The sequence below is a fragment of the Engystomops pustulosus genome, chromosome 5 (genome assembly GCF_040894005.1).
Source record: "Engystomops pustulosus chromosome 5, aEngPut4.maternal, whole genome shotgun sequence".
Taxonomy (NCBI): domain Eukaryota; kingdom Metazoa; phylum Chordata; class Amphibia; order Anura; family Leptodactylidae; genus Engystomops; species Engystomops pustulosus.
The window spans coordinates 132,283,182-132,302,690 of NC_092415.1; the positions used below are offsets into that span (position 1 = coordinate 132,283,182).

General features: G+C 40.9%; 2 protein-coding genes across 4 annotated transcripts in view; both read left to right on the forward strand.

The window, feature by feature from the left end:
• Positions 1-19,509, forward strand: part of SLC12A7 (solute carrier family 12 member 7) — a 237,382-nt gene that overhangs the window by 17,377 nt on the left and 200,496 nt on the right. The gene's annotated exons all lie outside the window — the stretch shown is intronic.
• Positions 3,083-5,944, forward strand: LOC140133212 (uncharacterized). The gene is made up of 2 exons (XM_072153069.1): positions 3,083-3,764; positions 4,584-5,944. The coding sequence occupies exon 2, from the start codon at positions 4,652-4,654 to the stop codon at positions 5,666-5,668; it is 1,017 nt and encodes a 338-aa protein (XP_072009170.1). The 5' UTR covers positions 3,083-3,764; positions 4,584-4,651; the 3' UTR covers positions 5,669-5,944.

A 19,509-nucleotide genomic window follows, 5' to 3' on the forward strand; every position in this document is an offset into this window, starting at 1 on the left:
GGAGCAGTGACCGCGCAGGCGTAGCTGCGCGCCGAAGATGGGTGAGTAGGAGGGGAAAAGAGGCTACCGGGGCGTGGAGTAGCCACCTCGTGTAACCTCAGATGCGGCTACTCCACGCCCCAGTAGCCGCATAAGTAAATTTGAATATATGTCTACTAAAAGTTAACAAAAAAGTGTGGGGACGTGAGGATTAGCCCTTAAAAGGGCTATCCTCACATCCCATTGATCCACCTACCACCCAATCTACCTTTATAGGTAGATTTGTGGTGGTAGGTTCCCTTTAAATATCAAGCTAGACAAACGGGGTACCCCTGTTCAAACTTACTAAAGTCTGCTGTTGACAACTTTCCAGGTAGTAATAAAAAGTGTGTTGGTTTAAAAAATAGCTTGCAGCTAAAATATTTGTGCTGCCATATTCTGACACCTAGGACTTACTTTGGCACATTTTTTTGCGGCACAAGCTGACATTTTCATTGACACCATTTTGAAACTGAATGACAAATTGTGTACAGGCAGTCCCCGGGTTACCTACAAAATAGGGTCCAAAGGTTTGTTCTTTGAATTTGTATGTAAGGCAAAACGGTATATTTTATAATTGTAGTTCTAGACAAATTTTTTTTTTTCCACCACGTTCCATGACGGCCCCCACCTGGAGGATGCTCCTATATCCTGTAGGGACAGGAAGCGCAAGAGATTAAAAGCTCCTCCCTAGCACCCAACACCAGTGTCTTCCTGTCCCTTCGGGATATAGGATGCAAGAGAGTCTCCCTAGGGAGACACGAGTTTCTTTTTACTTTTACTTTTTACTTTTACTTTTTTACTTTAATGGGTTCCGCCTCACAACCGAGTGGGGGGAACGCCAAAATATACCTCCTCCCCGCCCCCCGTTCTGCCAGCCCAACCAACGGTCCCGGGAGACCAATGCTGGGTGGTTGCGGGGGGGACATGCAGCGGTACCTGTGCCGGGGCCCTTTCTCTGCTGGAGGACCGGTGTGTGAGGGGCATCGGTCCTCGGCGGTGAGGGGTTCCGGCTCCGGTAGGTGTTTTCGTGCGCGCGCGCACGTGCTGCTGGTGTGCGTGGTCCGGGATGGCCGCGTACCGGAAGTCGGCCGCAGACGCGACTTCCGGTGTACACGTCAGAGCGACAGGGTCGCGTCATTGGGGGCGGACCCGAAAGCCGGCTCCGTGGACGCATGCGCAGTCCAGGAGCCCGATCGCTTCCGGTTTGAACCGGAAGGGGGAGGAGGGACGAGCCTCTCCAGAACGCGGGAAAAAATCAAATTTAAGCGTTCCTGGAGGGAAAACCTAGTCGGTGGCTCTGGTGCTTCCAGCAAAATGGCTGATGACGCATCCAACCTGTTCCAGGTCCTGGTACCCGTAAGTACAAGCCCTGGGCTGTCCTCTTCTCTCTCACCATACATTTCATACCTGTTATTAACTGTTATCATGTATGCTTCTCTTAGGGGAAAGAGCAGAAAGAACCTAAAGAGAAAGAACAGAGAGAGAGAGATAAACCCCTTAAAAAACCCTCTAAAAGATGTGGCTTATGTAGTTCTAAATTACCAGAGGACTATAGGAAAAGCCTGTGTTCAGATTGTCTGACCAAAATTTTAAAAGAGGAAAGGTCGTCATTAATGGACGAAATAAGGTCCGCAATAAAGGAAGAAGTTTCTTCCTCTATTGCTGCTCATTTACCCGAACCACCTAGGAAAAAACCTAGATACGTTCAGTCTTCCTCTTCTGATCAAGACTCAGATTTCCCTTCCTGTTCTTTAGATGATAGACCGGAAGAAAGTCTAGAGGGGGGACATTCAAAAGATCAGGGGCACACAAAGTATTTGTTTGCGTCCGAGGATCTAGACAGCTTATTAAAAGCCTTGAGAAACACACTAGAAATAGAGGATGTGTCTGAACCAACCTCTGTACAGAGTGATCTCTTTGGGGGACTCAAATACAGAAAGAAAAGTTTCTTTCCTGTAATTGACACACTAAAAGACTTAGTGTTATCAGAATGGAAGGAGCCAGAAAAAAGAATTTCTATCCCCAAAGAATTCCGAAATAGATTACAATTTGAGGACAATACTTTATGGGAGGAAATACCTAAAGTCGACATTCAGGTGGCTAAAGTAGTAAAAAAGACGGATCTCCCATTTGAAGATAGTGCCCAATTAAAAGACCCCCTTGACCGTAAATCTGATGCTTTACTTAAAAGGGCTTGGGAGACGTCTTCTTTAAATATTAAGACCAACATTGCCTCCACTTCTGTCGCCAGGACTTTATATTTCTGGTTGTCAGAATTGGAATCACACCTGGTAAATAAAACCTCTAGGGATTCCATTATAGAGTCTTTACCCCTCCTCAAATCTGCCACAGCCTTTTTAGCAGATGCTTCTGCTGAAGCTTTAAGGTTTTCGGCCAAAGAGGCGGCCTTGACCAATTCTGTCCGGAGATCTCTCTGGCTAAAACAGTGGGGTGGGGATACGAAATCTAAGTCTATGCTCTGCGGTATCCCATTCCAAGGTGAATTTTTGTTTGGCAGCGAATTAGACTCTATACTAGAAAATGCTGCAGACAGAAAAAAGGGGTTTCCGATTAATAGAATTCCCCCTAAAAAACCTTCCTTTCCCTTTCCCTTTCGTTCCTCCAGGGAAGAGAAACCTCCCTTTAGGGGCAAAGGAAAGACAGGTAGATGGAGCTACACAAAAGGAGGCGCAGGTCGAGGGTTTTTCTCTAACCCCGACCACAAGCAGAGGAAACAATGACGAACAGGTGGGGGGGAGACTTTCCCATTTCAGGCCCGAATGGGAAAAAATCTGCCAAAACCCTTGGATTCTCCAGACCATCCAGTCAGGTTACAGGGTAGAATTTCTCCATATTCCCCCACAACATTTTCAGAACCCAAATCTGCCAGAAAGTCAAACTCTCCATCTCTGGACCAACATCCAACAATTGCTTCAGATGGATGTGATTGTTCCAGTCCAGGAGATAGAAAAAGGGGAAGGATTTTATTCCCCTCTTTTTTTGATAAAAAAACCCAATGGGTCTTACCGTCTAATTATAAATCTAAAAAAACTAAAAACAAATTTATAAAGTACAAACACTTCAAGATGGAGTCGATAAAGTCAGCGACCCCCTTGATAGGAAAAAATTATTTTCTTTGTACGATCGATCTAAAAGACGCGTACTATCACGTCCCTATTTGCCAGGATCACCAAAAATACCTAAGATTCACAGTTCGTTCCCCGGGGGGAAAAATACTTCATTTTCAGTTCAAAGCCCTACCATTCGGGATCTCTTCGGCACCCCGTATCTTTACAAAAATTATGGCAGAGGTAGTGGCCCACCTAAGATTGAAGGGCATAATTATAGTTCCTTACCTAGACGACCTTCTTCTAGTTGCAAAGACCAAATCAGACCTAAAGACCCACCTTCAGTTAGTCATAGGTCTCCTCCAGGACTTAGGTTGGGTCATAAACAGGAAAAAATCAGATTTAAAACCAGAGATGGTGAAAAAATTTCTAGGGGTAAAACTAGATTCCGTGAAGCAGAGTTCTTTCCTACCGTTAGAAAAGATCCAAAAAATAAAGGAAAACATAAGTCTCTTCCAGAGGAAAGAGTCGTGCAGCATTCGAGCAGCTCTGAGTCTTCTGGGCCTTCTGACGTCCTGTATCCAGTGCGTGTCTTGGGCTCAAAACCACACAAGGACTATGCAGGCTTGGACTATCCGGGTGTGGGACAAAAACCCTCTACATCTAGACCACAAGGTAAAGATTCCCCTTCTAGTCAAACATTCACTATCCTGGTGGAAGAGTCCCATAAACTTAAAGAAGGGAGTTTGGTGGAATCCAAACCCAATCTTAACAATTCAAACAGACGCAAGCCTGTCAGGTTGGGGAGCTGCGTTGGCAGGCCACTATTTTCAGGGTCAGTGGGACAGCCAGACTTGTTCTAGGTCCTCAAACTTTCGGGAGTTAAAGGCAGTCCTAGAAACATTCAAAAAGGGCCACTTGCATATAAAAAATCAACACATAAGAATCCTCTCTGATAACACTACTACAGTAGCTTATTTGCGCAGGCAAGGGGGCACAAAGTCTAAATCTTTGTCTGAGTTATCACATCAAATTTTTAGGTGGGCAGAAACACACTTTCTATCCCTCTCAGCTATCCATCTCAAAGGTACAGAAAATATAGAAGCAGACTTCTTAAGCCGGGTTACATTAGATCCTCATGAATGGTCTTTAAACCCACAAACTTTCGGGGAAATCTGTCATATCTGGGGGACCCCAACCTTAGATCTTTTCGCAACCTATCTAAATAATAAATCCCCTAAATACTTTTCTTTAGACCATAGGGGCTCTCCTACGGGGTTAGATGCCTTCAGTCATACATGGGGGTCGGGGTTAGTCTATGCCTTCCCTCCCATACCCCTAATTCCCAAAATCCTGCAGAAACTAAGATCAGAACGGGCATTATTAATCCTTATTGCTCCATTCTGGCCAAAAAGAAGTTGGTTCCCGGTTATTCAGGAACTAGCTATAGATAATCCTGTTCATCTTCCTTATCGTCAGGATCTTCTTCTACAGGGTCCACTGTTTCATCAGGACGTGCGACATCTAAAGCTTACGGCCTGGATCCTGAGAGGGCATACCTAATGACCAAAGGCCTTTCTACCGGAGTGATCGACACTATTCAAGCAAGCAGGAAACCAGTGACTAACGCTATTTATGCCAAGATCTGGAAAAAATTCTGTACTTGGTGTGGGGATTATCCTCCTTCTCCAGAAAATCCAAACTTAGGCCAAATTTTAGATTTCTTACAGGCTGGGTTTTCTCTAGGTCTTAAACCAAGCACCCTTAAGGTCCAGATTTCGGCTTTAAGTATATATTTTGACTTTCCCTTAGCAGATCACAGATGGATCAGGAGATTCATTAAGGGCTGTTCCCGTATTAAACCACGTATACACAACCCAGTCCCTTCTTGGGATCTCTCTCTGGTCCTGAATATTCTCACAGAGCCCCCCTTTGAGCCTCTGGATTCTGCAAACATAAAAATCCTCACATTTAAAACTATCTTCCTGATAGCAATTACCACAGCACGTAGATTGGGTGAAATCCAGGCCCTCTCTCGCAGAGAACCCTTTTTAAATATCTTAGATGACAAAATAATTCTCAAACTAGATCCCCTCTTCCTCCCTAAAGTTGTGTCCGAATTCCACCGTAAACAGGAAATTATTCTTCCCTCCTTCTGTGCTAATCCTAAATCTGAACGGGAAAGGAAGTGGCAAACCTTAGATGTTAGGAGATGTGTTCTCTTTTACTTAGAAGCAACAAAAGAGTGGTGTAAAGATTCCAGTTTACTAGTTAACTTTGGGGGAAAGAATAGAGGGTTGAAAGCCTCAAAGGCAACCTTAGCCAGATGGATAAAATCCACTATATCTCTCTGCTACAAGACCACAAACACTTCCCTTCCGGGGGATATTAAAGCCCATTCCACTAGGGCCATGGCGACATCCTGGGCCGAAAAAAGGGGTGCATCTCTGGACCAAATATGCCGAGCAGCAACGTGGTCAAGTTCCTCGACATTTGCAAAGCACTATCGGTTGGATATTGCCTCCCAGGAGGACCTGGCATTCGGCAGGAAAATCCTGCAGGCGGTGGTCCCTCCCTAATAATGGGGTAATCTGGTAAGTCTCCAGGTGGGGGCCGTCATGGAACGTGGTGGAAATATGGAATTAGACTTACCGGTAATTCGGTTTCCACTAGTGACCATGACGGCCCCCCATTATTTCCCTCCCTTTCTTCCTTCTTGGAGATGGTTCTATGTGAAATTCCTTGCACTTGCATCCTTCCGGGTGGTACTTTGGTAGACACTGGTGTTGGGTGCTAGGGAGGAGCTTTTAATCTCTTGCGCTTCCTGTCCCTACAGGATATAGGAGCATCCTCCAGGTGGGGGCCGTCATGGTCACTAGTGGAAACCGAATTTCCGGTAAGTCTAATTCCATATTTTTTTGCTATAATGGGACCAAGGATTATCAAAAAAGCTTAATTACAGACACCTTACAGCTGGTCATTGCAGTCTGGGACTATAGTAAAGCATCCAGAGAGCTTCACCAGAGGTCATAGGGGCAGAGGGGTCCGTCTGTAAGTCGGGTTTCCATAAGTAGGGGACCGCCTGTATATGTGTGTGTTTTTTTTTTCACGTACATTGGATGTTCTAAGGTAACTTTGATCTAATTTTTATGCCCCCTATCAACCCCTGGCTGTTATTCATTTTGGAGTTCTATGGGGGTTTTTTTTGTCCCCGCATCGCAAAAGCCACTTTTATCTTTAAATTCATAATGACATAATTCACATGAGGCATAACAAATTGTACTTCCTAGTGGCACCATTGTGTTGGGAGAAATTAATGAAATCACATTTGCGCCATTAACTTGTAGGCTCTGTTTTTACATTTTTCCTTGTGTTCTCCAAATGACACATCTTCTTTTATTTGGGTCAATACAGTTTGAGATATCTCATTTTTATAGGTGTTATTCTGTTTTAAGCCCTTTCCGCACCTTGATTATAAATCATAGGATGCGGGTCGTTCCCGCACCTTGACATAGAATCACGTCATGGCGATCGCCCGGGCTCAGAAGCTCATAGTGACTGCGGCGTCTATGGTGCATCGACGTGCCGATCACCATATTACCATGGTGACTCTGAGGTCCGATAAGGACCCCAGGGCTGCCTATAGTAGCTGCCTGTGTACGATCTAACAAGTGCAGCTGTCAGCCTATGCAGAATGACTGTAACATGCCGCAATACATTAGCAGTATAGTACAATGAACAAGTGATAAAATGATCACTTGTTCATGTCCCACCCTGGGACAAAATAAAACCGTAAAAAAAAAAAAAAAAAAGTTTAAAAATAAAAGGGAAATTAAAAAAAATTATTAAAAAAGAATAGTCCCCTGAAGTCCCATCCCATGCAGTAATCAAATAAAACATAAAGTGAAAATCACCAAAAAAACACAACATATTGGGTATTACAACGTCCGTAACAACCTGAACAATAAAATAAAACTGTCACTAAACCCGTACAGTGAACGCCATAAAAAAAACCTCACAAAAATTATGAAATTTTCACATCTGATTGTATAAAAAGCACATAAAAAGTGATCAAAAATTAAAATTTACATAAAATAACATTATACCAAGAAAAAGTACAGCTTGTCACGCAAAAAATAAGCTCTAAAACATCTCTGTAAACAAAAAAATATGAATGTTCTGCCCCTTGTTACATGGCGATGCAAGAACGAGCAAATTTCTCAAAATTAGTTCTATATTCTGTTAAACAAGTAAAAAGCCATATAAATCGGGTATCGCCGTAATCGTGATGACCCGTAGAATAAAGATAACACATTATTTTTATGGTACAGTGAACGTCCGGGGAAAAAAATGCTAAAAACCATAAAGAAGAATTAATGATTTTTTTTTTAACCACCACCAAGAAAGAGTTAATAAAATCTGATCATTAGATATTGAACCCCCTGTAAATGATGTACCTGAAAAGTGGATCTCATCCACAAAAAAAAATTATCCCCCATATGTCCAAATTACAAAAAAATTAAACATTTTATAGCCTGTAAAATGTAGCATTGCAGATCTGCTCTGAATGGCGTTTCCTTCCTTCCTTTCTATGCCCGGCCGTGTGCCAATACAGCAGTCACCACCACATATGGGGCTTCCTCATACTCAGGAGAAATTGGGTATGAAACTTTGTGGAGTTTTTCTTCATTTAATACTGCAATGGTTAAATTTTTGTCCAAAATTAATATATTGTCTTGTAAATCACAACTCCATTTTGTTTTAACCCCTGTGAAGCATCTAAAGGGTTAAAACATTTCTTAACCTTGATTTTTTTTTTTACACATTGAGGGGAACAGTTTCTAAAATGGCACAATTTATGGGGTTTTACTGTTATTTAGGCCTCTCAAAGTCACTTAAAGCTGAGCAGGTGCCTCTAAATAAGGGTTTTGGCGTTTTTCATAAAAATTAGAAAAACTGCACCCACAATTCGGACCCTCCTAACAACCTAGAAAAGAGAGAGGATGCATAAAACCCTATGCCGATATAAAGCAGATATTTGGGAAATGTGATTTATAAAGTTACTTGGGTGCTACGACTATCTGCCTGAAAAGCAGAAAATTTTGAACTTTGAAAATGAATAGTTTTTAGAAATTTTTGCCAAATTTAATTTTTTTTCATAACTAAACACAAAAGATATCATCAAAATATTTCTATTACTTTGAAGTACAATGTGTGACGGTAAAACAATCTCAAAATCCCCTGGATATCTTAAAGCTTCAGAGGGCAAATTTTAAAAATCAGGCCTAGTCCTAAAGGTCTAAAATGGCTTGGACACAAAGGGGTTAATACAACTAGAAAAAGTAAATCTTTAGTACAAAACAATTTTTATTGTTTTGCTATATTATGTTGTACTTAACTTTATGGAACAATGTAAGATACCATTCTGGACTTTACAATCTTTAAATCACTTTTTATTAAAAGTGGATATTCTTGAGATGTTGTTTTTTTTTTTTTTTTCCTGTTATGGCGTTCATCAAATGGGCTAATTTTATTGATTGGACATTTTGGGATACAGGTACATGTTTATGATTTTATCTATTCATTTTTATATGATTTCCTGGAAAAGGTGGTGATTTGAATTTTTACTATTTTTATTTTTGTATATTTGTTTCCTATTGTAATAAAACAGACTTAACCGCAGCGCTACCAAAAGTTACCATTTGCGCTAAAAGGATATCTACCAGCAAAACCAAGCATGATAAAGCAGGACACTTATAGATCCAAGCACCCTACCCTGAATATTTATTATTCATTATGCTAATAACAGTGAAGGGCACTAGAGTCCCTCAGTGCTTTTGTGCCAAGGCTGTTTCGCTCCTTTAGCACTTTACCCCTCCCTTTTACCTGATGTAATCTCGTTACAGAACGCAGTGAGATGGGTTAGTGCTCCTGTACAGTGTAACAAATTGTGACTGTGCAGCACTAAGGGGCTCTGGTACTGCCCCCAGAGCCCCTGGCTCATTAGAAAAAATGTAAACATAGATTTTAGAAGAGGAGGCCATTGATAACATGTATAAGAATATTACCACAGTCTCAATGCCTGGGATCTATGAGAAAGTGTCCCTGGTTTATCATGCTTGATTCTGATGGTAAGTTTCCTTCAAAGGTTGATAATAGACTTGGGTGTGTTTGGCATCCAGCATCCACGTCGGTCTACATCAGAACAAGTACAGCTTCATCCTCTGTGTTGTGACATAGCTAGACCAGCTCCCATTTACTAGAATTCTCTTATTAATCTTTGACCTCCATAGTGATACATATATGTTGTATTTTTTATCATAATATTTTAATAAAGGATTGGAGTTTACTGAATTCTCTATATTCACCAGCATTCATTTGATTCCCATAAATGTATTCCCCAGGAGGTGGGAGCAAATAGGAATTGTTTTGCTGTGGGGTTTTTTCTTTTCTTTTTTAAATTCTCAACTACCTTAGGAATGTGGAAAACCTGAGTAAAGTTGGGCCCCCTCTCTCCCGAGCACTCATTTATCACCTTGCTATATTCTGCAACCTCTCTCTCTCTTCTGGTGTCGTCCCCTCTTCTTTCAAGCATGCTGTTGTTACCCCTTTACTAAAGAAACCTTCCCTGGACCCATCCAGTGCTACTAACTACAGACCAGTTTCTAACCTCCCTTTCATCTTCAAACTCCTGGAACGCCTGGTCTATTCTCGACTAACCCGCTATCTCTCAACTGACTCCATTCTTGACTCCCTACGATCTTGTTTTTGTACTATGCACTCCACTGAAACTGTTCTTACTAAAGTCTCAATTATCTCCTCACTGCTAAATCCTAAAGTGACTATTCTCTCCTTATTCTTCTGAATCTCTCAGCAGCGTTTGATACTGTGGACCACCAACTTTTCCTCAGGATGCTTCGCTACATCGGCCTAAAGGACATTGTACTCACTTGGTTTTCTTTGTATCTCTCGACCACACTTTCAGTGTATCTTTATCTGGATCTTGCTCTTGTCATACTCTCACTGTCGGGGTTCCTCAAGGCTCAGTCCTAGTTCCTCTTCTCTTTTCCCTCCTATACGACCCTCCTATACCATCAGCAGATTTGATTTCTAGTATCATCTCTATGCTGATGACACCCAGCTATAAACGTTTGCAAGTAGCCTCACCCCTGCCTTACTCCAGAACACCAGTGATTGCCTCTCTGCTGTCTCTAACATTATGTCCTCTCTCTTCTTGAAACTTAATCTTTTTAAGACTGAATTTCTTATCTTTCCACCAACTACTAACCGACCTAACCATGACTTCTAGAACTCGGTATGTGGGCTCACTATAGCTGAGGCAGCAGGCCCGCTGTCTTGGGGTCATGCTGGGCTCCGATCTTTCCTTGCTACCACATATTCAAGTTCTTGCCAAAGGCATCTCAGAAACCTCTCCATAATTCGCCCATTTCTGACAATTGTAACCTCTAAAATGCTTATTGTTACTCTGATTCACTCTTGACTAGACTACTATAAATCCCTAATAATTGGTCTAACACTCACTAAACTCTCTCTTCTACAAGGGGCAGCAGGGTGGCTTAGTGGTTAGCATTACAGCCTTGCAGCGCTGGGGACCTGGGTTCAAGTACCGGGGTCAACATCTGCAGAGAGTTAGTATGTTCTCTCAGTGTTTGCGTGGGTTTCCTCCGGGTCCTCTGGTTTACTCCCACACGCCAAAAAACATAGTGGTAGGTTGATTAGATTGTGAGCTCCATTAGGGACAGGGGCCGTTTTAGCAATCTCTGTGTAGCATTGCATAATCTCTGTGCGCCATATAAATAAAGGGGGAAAAATCTATTTTTAATGCTGCATCTGGGCTTGTCTTTAAGACCAAACACTACATGGATGGCTACAGTTTGTGCCAATCACTGCACTGGTTGCCTGTCTTTTTCCGAATTCAGTTTAAAATAACCCTCATCCACAAAGCTCTGCATAACACTGCACCTCCCTATCTATCTTGTCAGTCTATTGCCCAACCCATGCTCTTCGGCATATGATATTAGATTATTCTCTACCTTAATTCAAACCTCACAGGCACCTTCGGGACTTCTCCCGAGCTGCACCAATTCTCTGGAATGACCTTACCTGGACTATCAGACTAATACCTAACTTTCAAAGTTTTAAACATGCTCTTAAAACGCATCTTTTTATGCAAGTCTATCACACTCGCTAACTGCATGAAATGTCAATTCTCTTTACTAATCCATTCTATGTCCTATCTCCTGTCTGTTATCTGGCAAACACCAGATATACACCAAGCTCCAGGCTTCTATCCAGTCATTTTCACCTTGGATATGTATATAAGATGGTGGTTGGCTAAAGCAGCAGAATTTTTATTTATTTTATACTGTTCTCTTATATGGCTGGACCATTAATACAAGCTCTTATATCTTTACAATTGTACAGGGAAATGTATAACAAGCACTTATATCTTTACAATTGTACTGGGAAATGAATAACAATACCAATTTATCTTTTATTAAATCCATCCATTAAAAAGTCACAGAAAAACGGGGGACAATGCATACAGGGGACAATTCATGTACAAATAACAAAAAACATCTATAAAATTTAGTGTATAGTATACTGGAATTAGAAGCATATGGGTCCAAATTCATATATTTCAATCAAAAGTGCAACAGTGTTAATACGATAACAGTATAAAAATTCCCATAGCACCAACAGCAATATTAGTCATGGTTGCAGTGATAGGTACACATAACAATAAGGTATAAGACTGACTATGATCCAATATACCAAGAGGTCCACCTTCTGCCCCAAGCCCGACACGCGTTTCGCCTGGGAGTAGGTTCATATTGACTACCATTCTGCTTTGGTTGTGGTGTAATTGTAATTATGTCAGGTCGAGTACTCAATATCACATATCTCACTTGTGGAGATCTGCCATTATATCCCATGCTGCATTCGCTGAACGGCACCAAAATCTCAAACCGGAAGTAGCTGTAATCACGTGTCCAATAAGTATCATGTGGTCTGGGCACATCATTATCCAACCACATATGACGCCAGCCTGCCGATCAGCTGACTGGCCGGATAGAACCCTAAGGTATGTTTTCTGTAAGTTTTGCACGCATATTAGGATGTAGATGGAAAAAAGGCAAATTTTACTTTTACCTATAAAACATCTACTTTAAATTCTATAAATCTCTCATTATCATTTAGATGAATGAGCAGTTAAAGATGCAAACAATCCATACTTTATAATTTATATCTAGCCATAAAGGACAGAAAGTACCCCCCACCCCCACCCCCCGCCCCTCCTTCATAGTAGCACAGGATGTGAGAAAATTAATGCGGAAGAAACTCCATTCACAAAAACAATTGAAGGAGATGTGTCATGGAAATATTCAGTGCAAACAAGTGAACACAAAGAAAACCATTCCATGCTTTCAGCTGCTGTATAGCTATTGTTGCTGTATTGTCCTCTACATTACTTTACACAACTTATTTTTAAATATTAACTTTTCATTACAACTTAACCTTGGCTTTTTTTTTTCTTTTCTTTTGTAATCTCAAAATGGCTGTTCGACAAAATAAGTGATTAAAATTAACAGAATCAGATGGGACTGTTGGCAAAAGGTTTTGTGTGATAACACTGCCTTGCCACTTACAAAATCAAAATTTCCAGAAATCATTGTTGACTTTCTGTTCTTATTCATTGAATTGCTCAATCCATTTCATCATTCCTTTTTAAAGGGGACCTGTCGGCATAAATTGACCTCATAGATCTCTATCGGTTGTAGTCAAACAACATTCAAGATGTTTCTTTCACGAAGCATTGTGGTGGCTCCACCCAGAAATTTAACTCTGAAGTGAGATGTAACTTGTGAGATGTTATCCTGGAAATAAGGGAATCAAAAACTTCAAATGAGATGTTCTGGAGGGTCGAGCTTGACTTCAGTTCTGAACTCTTTCTCCTTGACTTTTATACAACCAGTTTACATCTCCTTTCAAATTAGAATTTCTACATGATACCACATAACATGGCAAAGTGATGGCAAACCTTTTAGAGACAGAGTGCCAAAACTACAACCAAAATCCACTTATTTACAATGAAGTGCCAACATGGCATTTTAAGCAGTAACTTATTGCTACCTGTTTTTCAATTTCCCTACCCTTTCAATTGTATCGGCCGCCTGAGGTCACAAATACAGTAGAAAGAAGGAAGGCCTCTGTACAGGAAGAATGGTTGGTCCAGCAGGGTGACCCCCAAAAATAATGCACTTCTGTCAGCAACTTCTTACTTTTTCTGCAGTTCCAAACAGCCAATGAAGTGGTGCTTTAAAATATGCTAAGAGCAGCATCTAGTAAGTTGCCTGGGACTGCGACAGAAAGGGCTCTGAGTGCCACCTATGGCACCCGTGCCAGATGTTTTTACCTGCACTGACTATGCACACAAACTGTGTGTCATTTTTAATGGATACACAATAAAGAAACATTTGATCGTATTTGGTTGTGCTCTGGCTGTTTTTCAAATTCTTTTGGGTATGATTAAAAAGCATTCCCTGTCCCTTAGGATAAGTGGAATATTGCTGAATTAGTGTCTGTAGGAGCTGGACATCACTCAACATAACTAGTCCTGATGCTGTGTGTGTGTGTTGGCCGGAGGGCTGTAACTGGAAGCAGTATCTGTCTCCTAGCTGTATGGTCCTCCTGGAGGGCAAGTTTGGGCAGACTAGGTGCCTGCGAGCTGTCCTGAAAGGGGTCACTATGTGTGTGCTATTTGCAATCATAGAGGATGCGAGTTGGCATTCTTTCGGCCTCATTTCTGGGTTCCAGTGGCCAAATGGTCTAAGCTTGGAAAATCACTGACTGGAATGGACTTTTTTGCGATATCTTAAAATAAGAAATCTCTAAAAGCAGAGGAAGAAGTAAAATCTATACAGTCGATGCAACACTTGGAGGCATCTAAAAAAAAAAACATTGCTGCTATGCGAAGATACTGGATTACTTAAAGGAAACCTGTTGTCAGGAACCCTTTTATTCTGGCTCCCCCATGTTCCCATACAGAATAGTGTACACATTGCCAAAGCGTTTTTTTTTTTAATAGTAAAATAGTCTTTTTTTTTTTTTTAAATTAAGTTAGATGACAGTTTACCTTTCTGTATGCAGAGCTGTGTCGCTAGTGCCATGGGTTTCAAATGCTCCCATATGGGAGAAGCTTGTATAAATTGGGTTTCAAGCTTCTCCCATATGGGAGCATTTGAAACCCAATTTATACAAGCTTCACCCTTTTGGCCAAAAATAATACTATATAGATGATCTGTTTATGATTTGGAGGGGGGATGAAATGGAAGCTAATGCCTTTGTGAAACATGTGAATGACAACTGCTGGTGACTAAAATTCACATCGACCTTCAATTCCAATTCAATTATCTTTCTGGATCTGGAAATAAGTAAAGATAACCAATACCACATCAAAACCAGAACTCATTTTAAAAAAGTCGACGGAAATAGTCATCTGAATTTTACCCTTCAGTCAGTTCCGGAGGATAAGAAGAAATTGTATCACTATAACTGACTATAAAAGCCAAGCCAATATCATCTTTAATAGATTCCTTGCAAAGGGATATCCGAGGCCACTTATACAAAAGGTATATATCAAAAACCTGTATACCACACAAAAAGAATGCTTGCTCCCAAAAAAAAAATAAAAAAAAACACATACCCTTCAAAATTCAACACCCATATAGTCTAATTTCATTACAACATTTGATAAGGGCAATAATGCCCTCAGATGTCTTCTACAAAAAAAACTGGAAAATTTTGAAAAATGATCCCCATCTGGAAAAACTTTTACCGAACGAACCAGCCATAACACTCAGAAAAGCAAGAACTATAAAGAATATTATTGCACCCAGTAAATTAAGAACTATAAAGAAATCACAAAGTATCCAAGAAAAAACGGTAATAAAGGGTGTTTACAAATGCCAACATAAAAAATGCTTATGTTGCTCAGTAATTACAGATAAGAAAACTTCCTTCCGCTCTAACATTACCAAAGAAGAATTCCGTATCAGATATAGAATGACCTGTGAATCAAACTTTGTAGTATACCTAATCAACTACAGCTGTGGATTACAATATGTGGGACGAACAACACAATCCTTACGAACAAGATTAAATGGCCACAGATGCAAGACAAAATCTGGATTTCTGCTACAAAGTCTTTCCAAACATTTAACAACAGTACACAAAGACTTCAGCTGCATCACAATAACCCCCATCGAACATATCCCAGAAGACACACCGGATCGAATAACCACCCTGAATAAAAAAGAATCATACTGGATCTTCAGATTACATATTCTAGCCCCTGGAGGGTTGAACAAAGCGATTGAAACCTTTGAAAATTAATTTTAAACTGGATAGTTATCTCTGTGAGCTAAGTGATATCGATCTCTCTCAATCAATCTGTCAAATCTAAGATGACAAACCAATATGGAACAGCTATATATTAAATAGGCTTTGCTTTAAAATCTCTCTAAAAACTTCTCTATCGTTCATCCAATCCATCTGACGCCTCCATCTGATCCATCCATCTCTGGCGACCAAGCAGAAAAATGACGGAACCCCTTTTTGTCCATTGCCGACTTCCGTAGTTATCAACATAGCTAGGACGGAATGACCACAATCCATTTTAATCACAGCCAGCTTCCGTAGTTACCAACAACACTTAGGCTATATTCACACTGCCGTTGCCCGCCCGTACCGTAGCGGGCAACGGCAGTGTACGGGGAGAGGAGGAGGAGGTGAGCGCAGCTCACCCCCGCCCCTCTCCACAGCAACCTATGGCGCACGGCGCCGTATTACGGGGAAAGATAGGACAGGTCCTATCTTTCTCCCGGGTACGGAACGGTACGGTGCCGCACGTGTGCTGCACCGTACCGCTCCCGTAGGGTGCCGTGCGCCCATAGGAGTGTATGGGGGACGTATATACGGCCGTATATACGTCCCCCATACGTTCGTGTGAATGTAGCCTTAGACGGAATGTCCAGTCTCTAGGGAAACAGACGCTAACCTCAAACATCACATTACATCCGCTCCCAAACAGCTAACTATACACTCATAAACAAACAAACATTCAGTACTTTTATACATTTCTTACCTTATATTGTACTTCCCATTTTGAAAATATGAAATAATGAAGTTATTTTACTAACACAGAGATGACCCTTAGGGAGACCTATTTTGTCTATCATTCTATGTTAACATCAGTACGGGTCTGACGTATTTCCTTCACCCAAAGAGCATTGAATGTGTTTTATATGTTTTATTCCCGACATTTGACGTACTATTACTGCATGGGGGAGGTGCGTTCCCGCAAAATGCAGTAATAGTACGTCATGCTTCTGGCGCCGGCTCCAGAACGGAGCCCGCGCCAGAAGCTGCGGGTGTCGGCTATATATTATAGCCGACACCCGCCTCTAACACCCGCGATCAGAGATTTCTCCGATCACGGGTGTTAACCCCTGACACGCCGCGGTCGCGCTGACCGCGGCGTGCTAGGGGCATTTGAGAAGAATCGGACCCCCCACGGCGCTTACCGGGGGGGTCCGCTGCTCCGATTGCAGCCCCGGGACTGCCGGTGCCCAGGGCTGCGCGATCCTCTTCTGTGAGCCGGGTCCGTGCCTTCTGCCAGGACCCAGCTGTAACACACTGAGCATACGCAGCATGCTCAGTGTGTTACATTACACAGTGTAATACATCTGTATTACACTGTGTAATGTGAAGAATAGCTTGAACAAGTGATCAGTGGATCACTTGTTCACGCTAACCTGTAAAAGTTAATAAAAAATGTTAAAAACACTACATAAAATCATTTTTTAATAAAAAGAATTAATTAGAGTCCCCTAAACACAAATATTCCCTATACACATGCAATAAAGTGAAAAAAACACAAAATCGCCAAAAAACCCCACATATTTAGTATCGCCGCGTCCGTAACAATCCGTACAATAACTCAGAAACATTATTGGACTCGCTTGGTGAACGCCGTAAAAACAAAACCCGTAAAACACGCCAAAAATTTACATTTTTCATAAAATCTCTACAGAAAAATGTTCTAAAAAGTGACAAAAAAAAGTTGTGCGCCAAAATGGTACCACTGAAAAGAACAACTTAACTCGTAAAAAATAAGCACAAAACTAGCTGTGTCAACCAAAAAATATTAAAGTTACGTCTCCGAAAAGATGGCGATGCAAACAAATGAGATTTCCTCTATATTAGTTTTTATCTAGTAAAATTGTAAAAATAAATGAAAAACTGTATAAATGAGGAATCACCATAATCGTAATCACCTATAGAATAAAGATAATATAGTATTTTTAGTGAACGGTGTACGACCCCCAAAAAATACGAAAAAAAAGGAAACCAAAATTGACAATTTTCTTTTCACCCATACATACAAGAGTTAATAAAACCTCATCAATAAGCTAACAACCTACGAAAATGAATTATTTGTAAAGTGCATCTCATGTCGCAAAAAATAAGCCCTTATATGTCCAAATTGCCAAAAAAAATAAAGATTGTATAGCCAATAAAAAGTGACAATGCATAATCTGCTCTGAACGGCGCAGCTCCCCCCTCAATGCCCTGGCGTGTGCCCATACAGCAGGTTACCACCACATATGGGGTATTGTTATACGCGGGAGGGATTGGGTATCAAATTTTTTGAAAAACACATTCATTTAGCCAAAAAAGTTTACTTTCAAAATTGTATCCGATTTTGTTTTAACCCCTGTAAAACAATTAAAGGGTTAACAAACTTCATAAAAGTTGTTTTACGTACGTTGAGGGGTGTAGTTTCTATAATGGGGTAATTTATGGGGTTTTACTTTTATTTAGGTCTCTCAAAGTGATTTAAAACCTGAGCAGGTCCCTCAATATCAGGATTTTTGCGTTTTTTATGAAAATGTGAAAAATCGCACCTAACGTTCAAAGGCCCATAACATCTTACAAAAATAAGAGAATGCATAAAAATAACATGTCCACATAAATTAGACATTTGGTTAATGTTAGTTATTACATTTTTTGCGGTTATGACCATGTATGGAAAAAGTAGAACATTTTGAAGTTCGAAAATCAAGAATTTTTCCAAATTTTCACCAAATATCTGATTTTCTCATAAATAAATGCAAAACATACCACCAAAATTTTTCAACTAACATGAAGTACAAAGTGTCACGAGAAAACAATTTTAAAATCACTTGGATATGTTAAAGCGTTTCGAAGTAATAACCACTTATAGTGACACAGGGCAGATTTGAAAAAATGGGCCGTGTCAGGAAGGTGAAAAGTGGCTTCAGCGTTAAGGGGTTAATTACTGTTAATTTCAAATGGTAGGGGTAAGCTGAAAATACCGAGCACCAGCTCACCCTCACCCTGAGCTGGTGCTTGGTATTTGCAGCTTACCCCTACCATTTGAAATGGTAGGTTTCCTTTAAAGGGAACCTGTCACCAGGAGACACATTTTTAGCGCTCCCCCAGTCCCCACAGAGCATAGTACATACACTGCCAGTGTTTTTGTATAAAAAAATGGGTTTTACAGAAAAAAAGATATGTTATATTGTACCTTTTAGCCAACTAGGCAACCTTTTTCTGTCTTGTTCGGATTTAGAATATATTGTACCTTTCATTAGCATCTGCTGTGTGACTAGGCAGTTGCCTAATGGGAGGGGCTGGAAAGGAGCAGGGGGCATCGCTAAGCCCAGTGATGGGTGTTTTCATATATTTGAAAGGGTCACATGGAGAAGCTGTTCCCCAAGGGTGGGGGGGGGCTGCTCCTTTCCAGACCCTCCCATTTGGCAACTGCCTAGTCATGGAGCAGATGCTAATGAAAGGTACAATATAACATATCTTTTTTTTCTGTAAAACCAATTTTTTATACAAAAACACTTTGGCAGTGTATGTACTATGCTCTGTGGGGACTGGGGGAGTGCTAAAAATGGGTCTCCTGGTGACAGGTTCCCTTTAAGGGAGGCTCTGCAGGACATTTAATAAAGTGGGAGACTGTTCCTGTGCATTTTATCAAAGAGAACCAACTGCATTTCCCACTTAGGACTTGTACTCATGTTTAATAAGTTTACCCAGTTTTTCATAGTAAAATGAGATAACTTTGCTCATATTCAGGTTGGCTAACACTTGAGTATATACAGAATTACCTGCGCCTATTCATGCTGTAGGCTATAGCTAATACGTACGCCTACACCACAGCCGGAAACTACCCCCTTCACGCCCCTCCATACCCACTTGGACAAAACCTAAGGAGAAGTATTCATTTATTTTAAGTTAAAGATGTGCATGTAGACAATTTAGTTTTTTTTATGTTCCAAACATTTTGTCAGTATGTCTATCCTAG

Bases quoted from the DNA above. Each gene is read 5' to 3' on its own strand.
- LOC140133212 (XM_072153069.1), top strand. From the start codon at position 4,652: ATGACCAAAGGCCTTTCTACCGGAGTGATCGACACTATTCAAGCAAGC.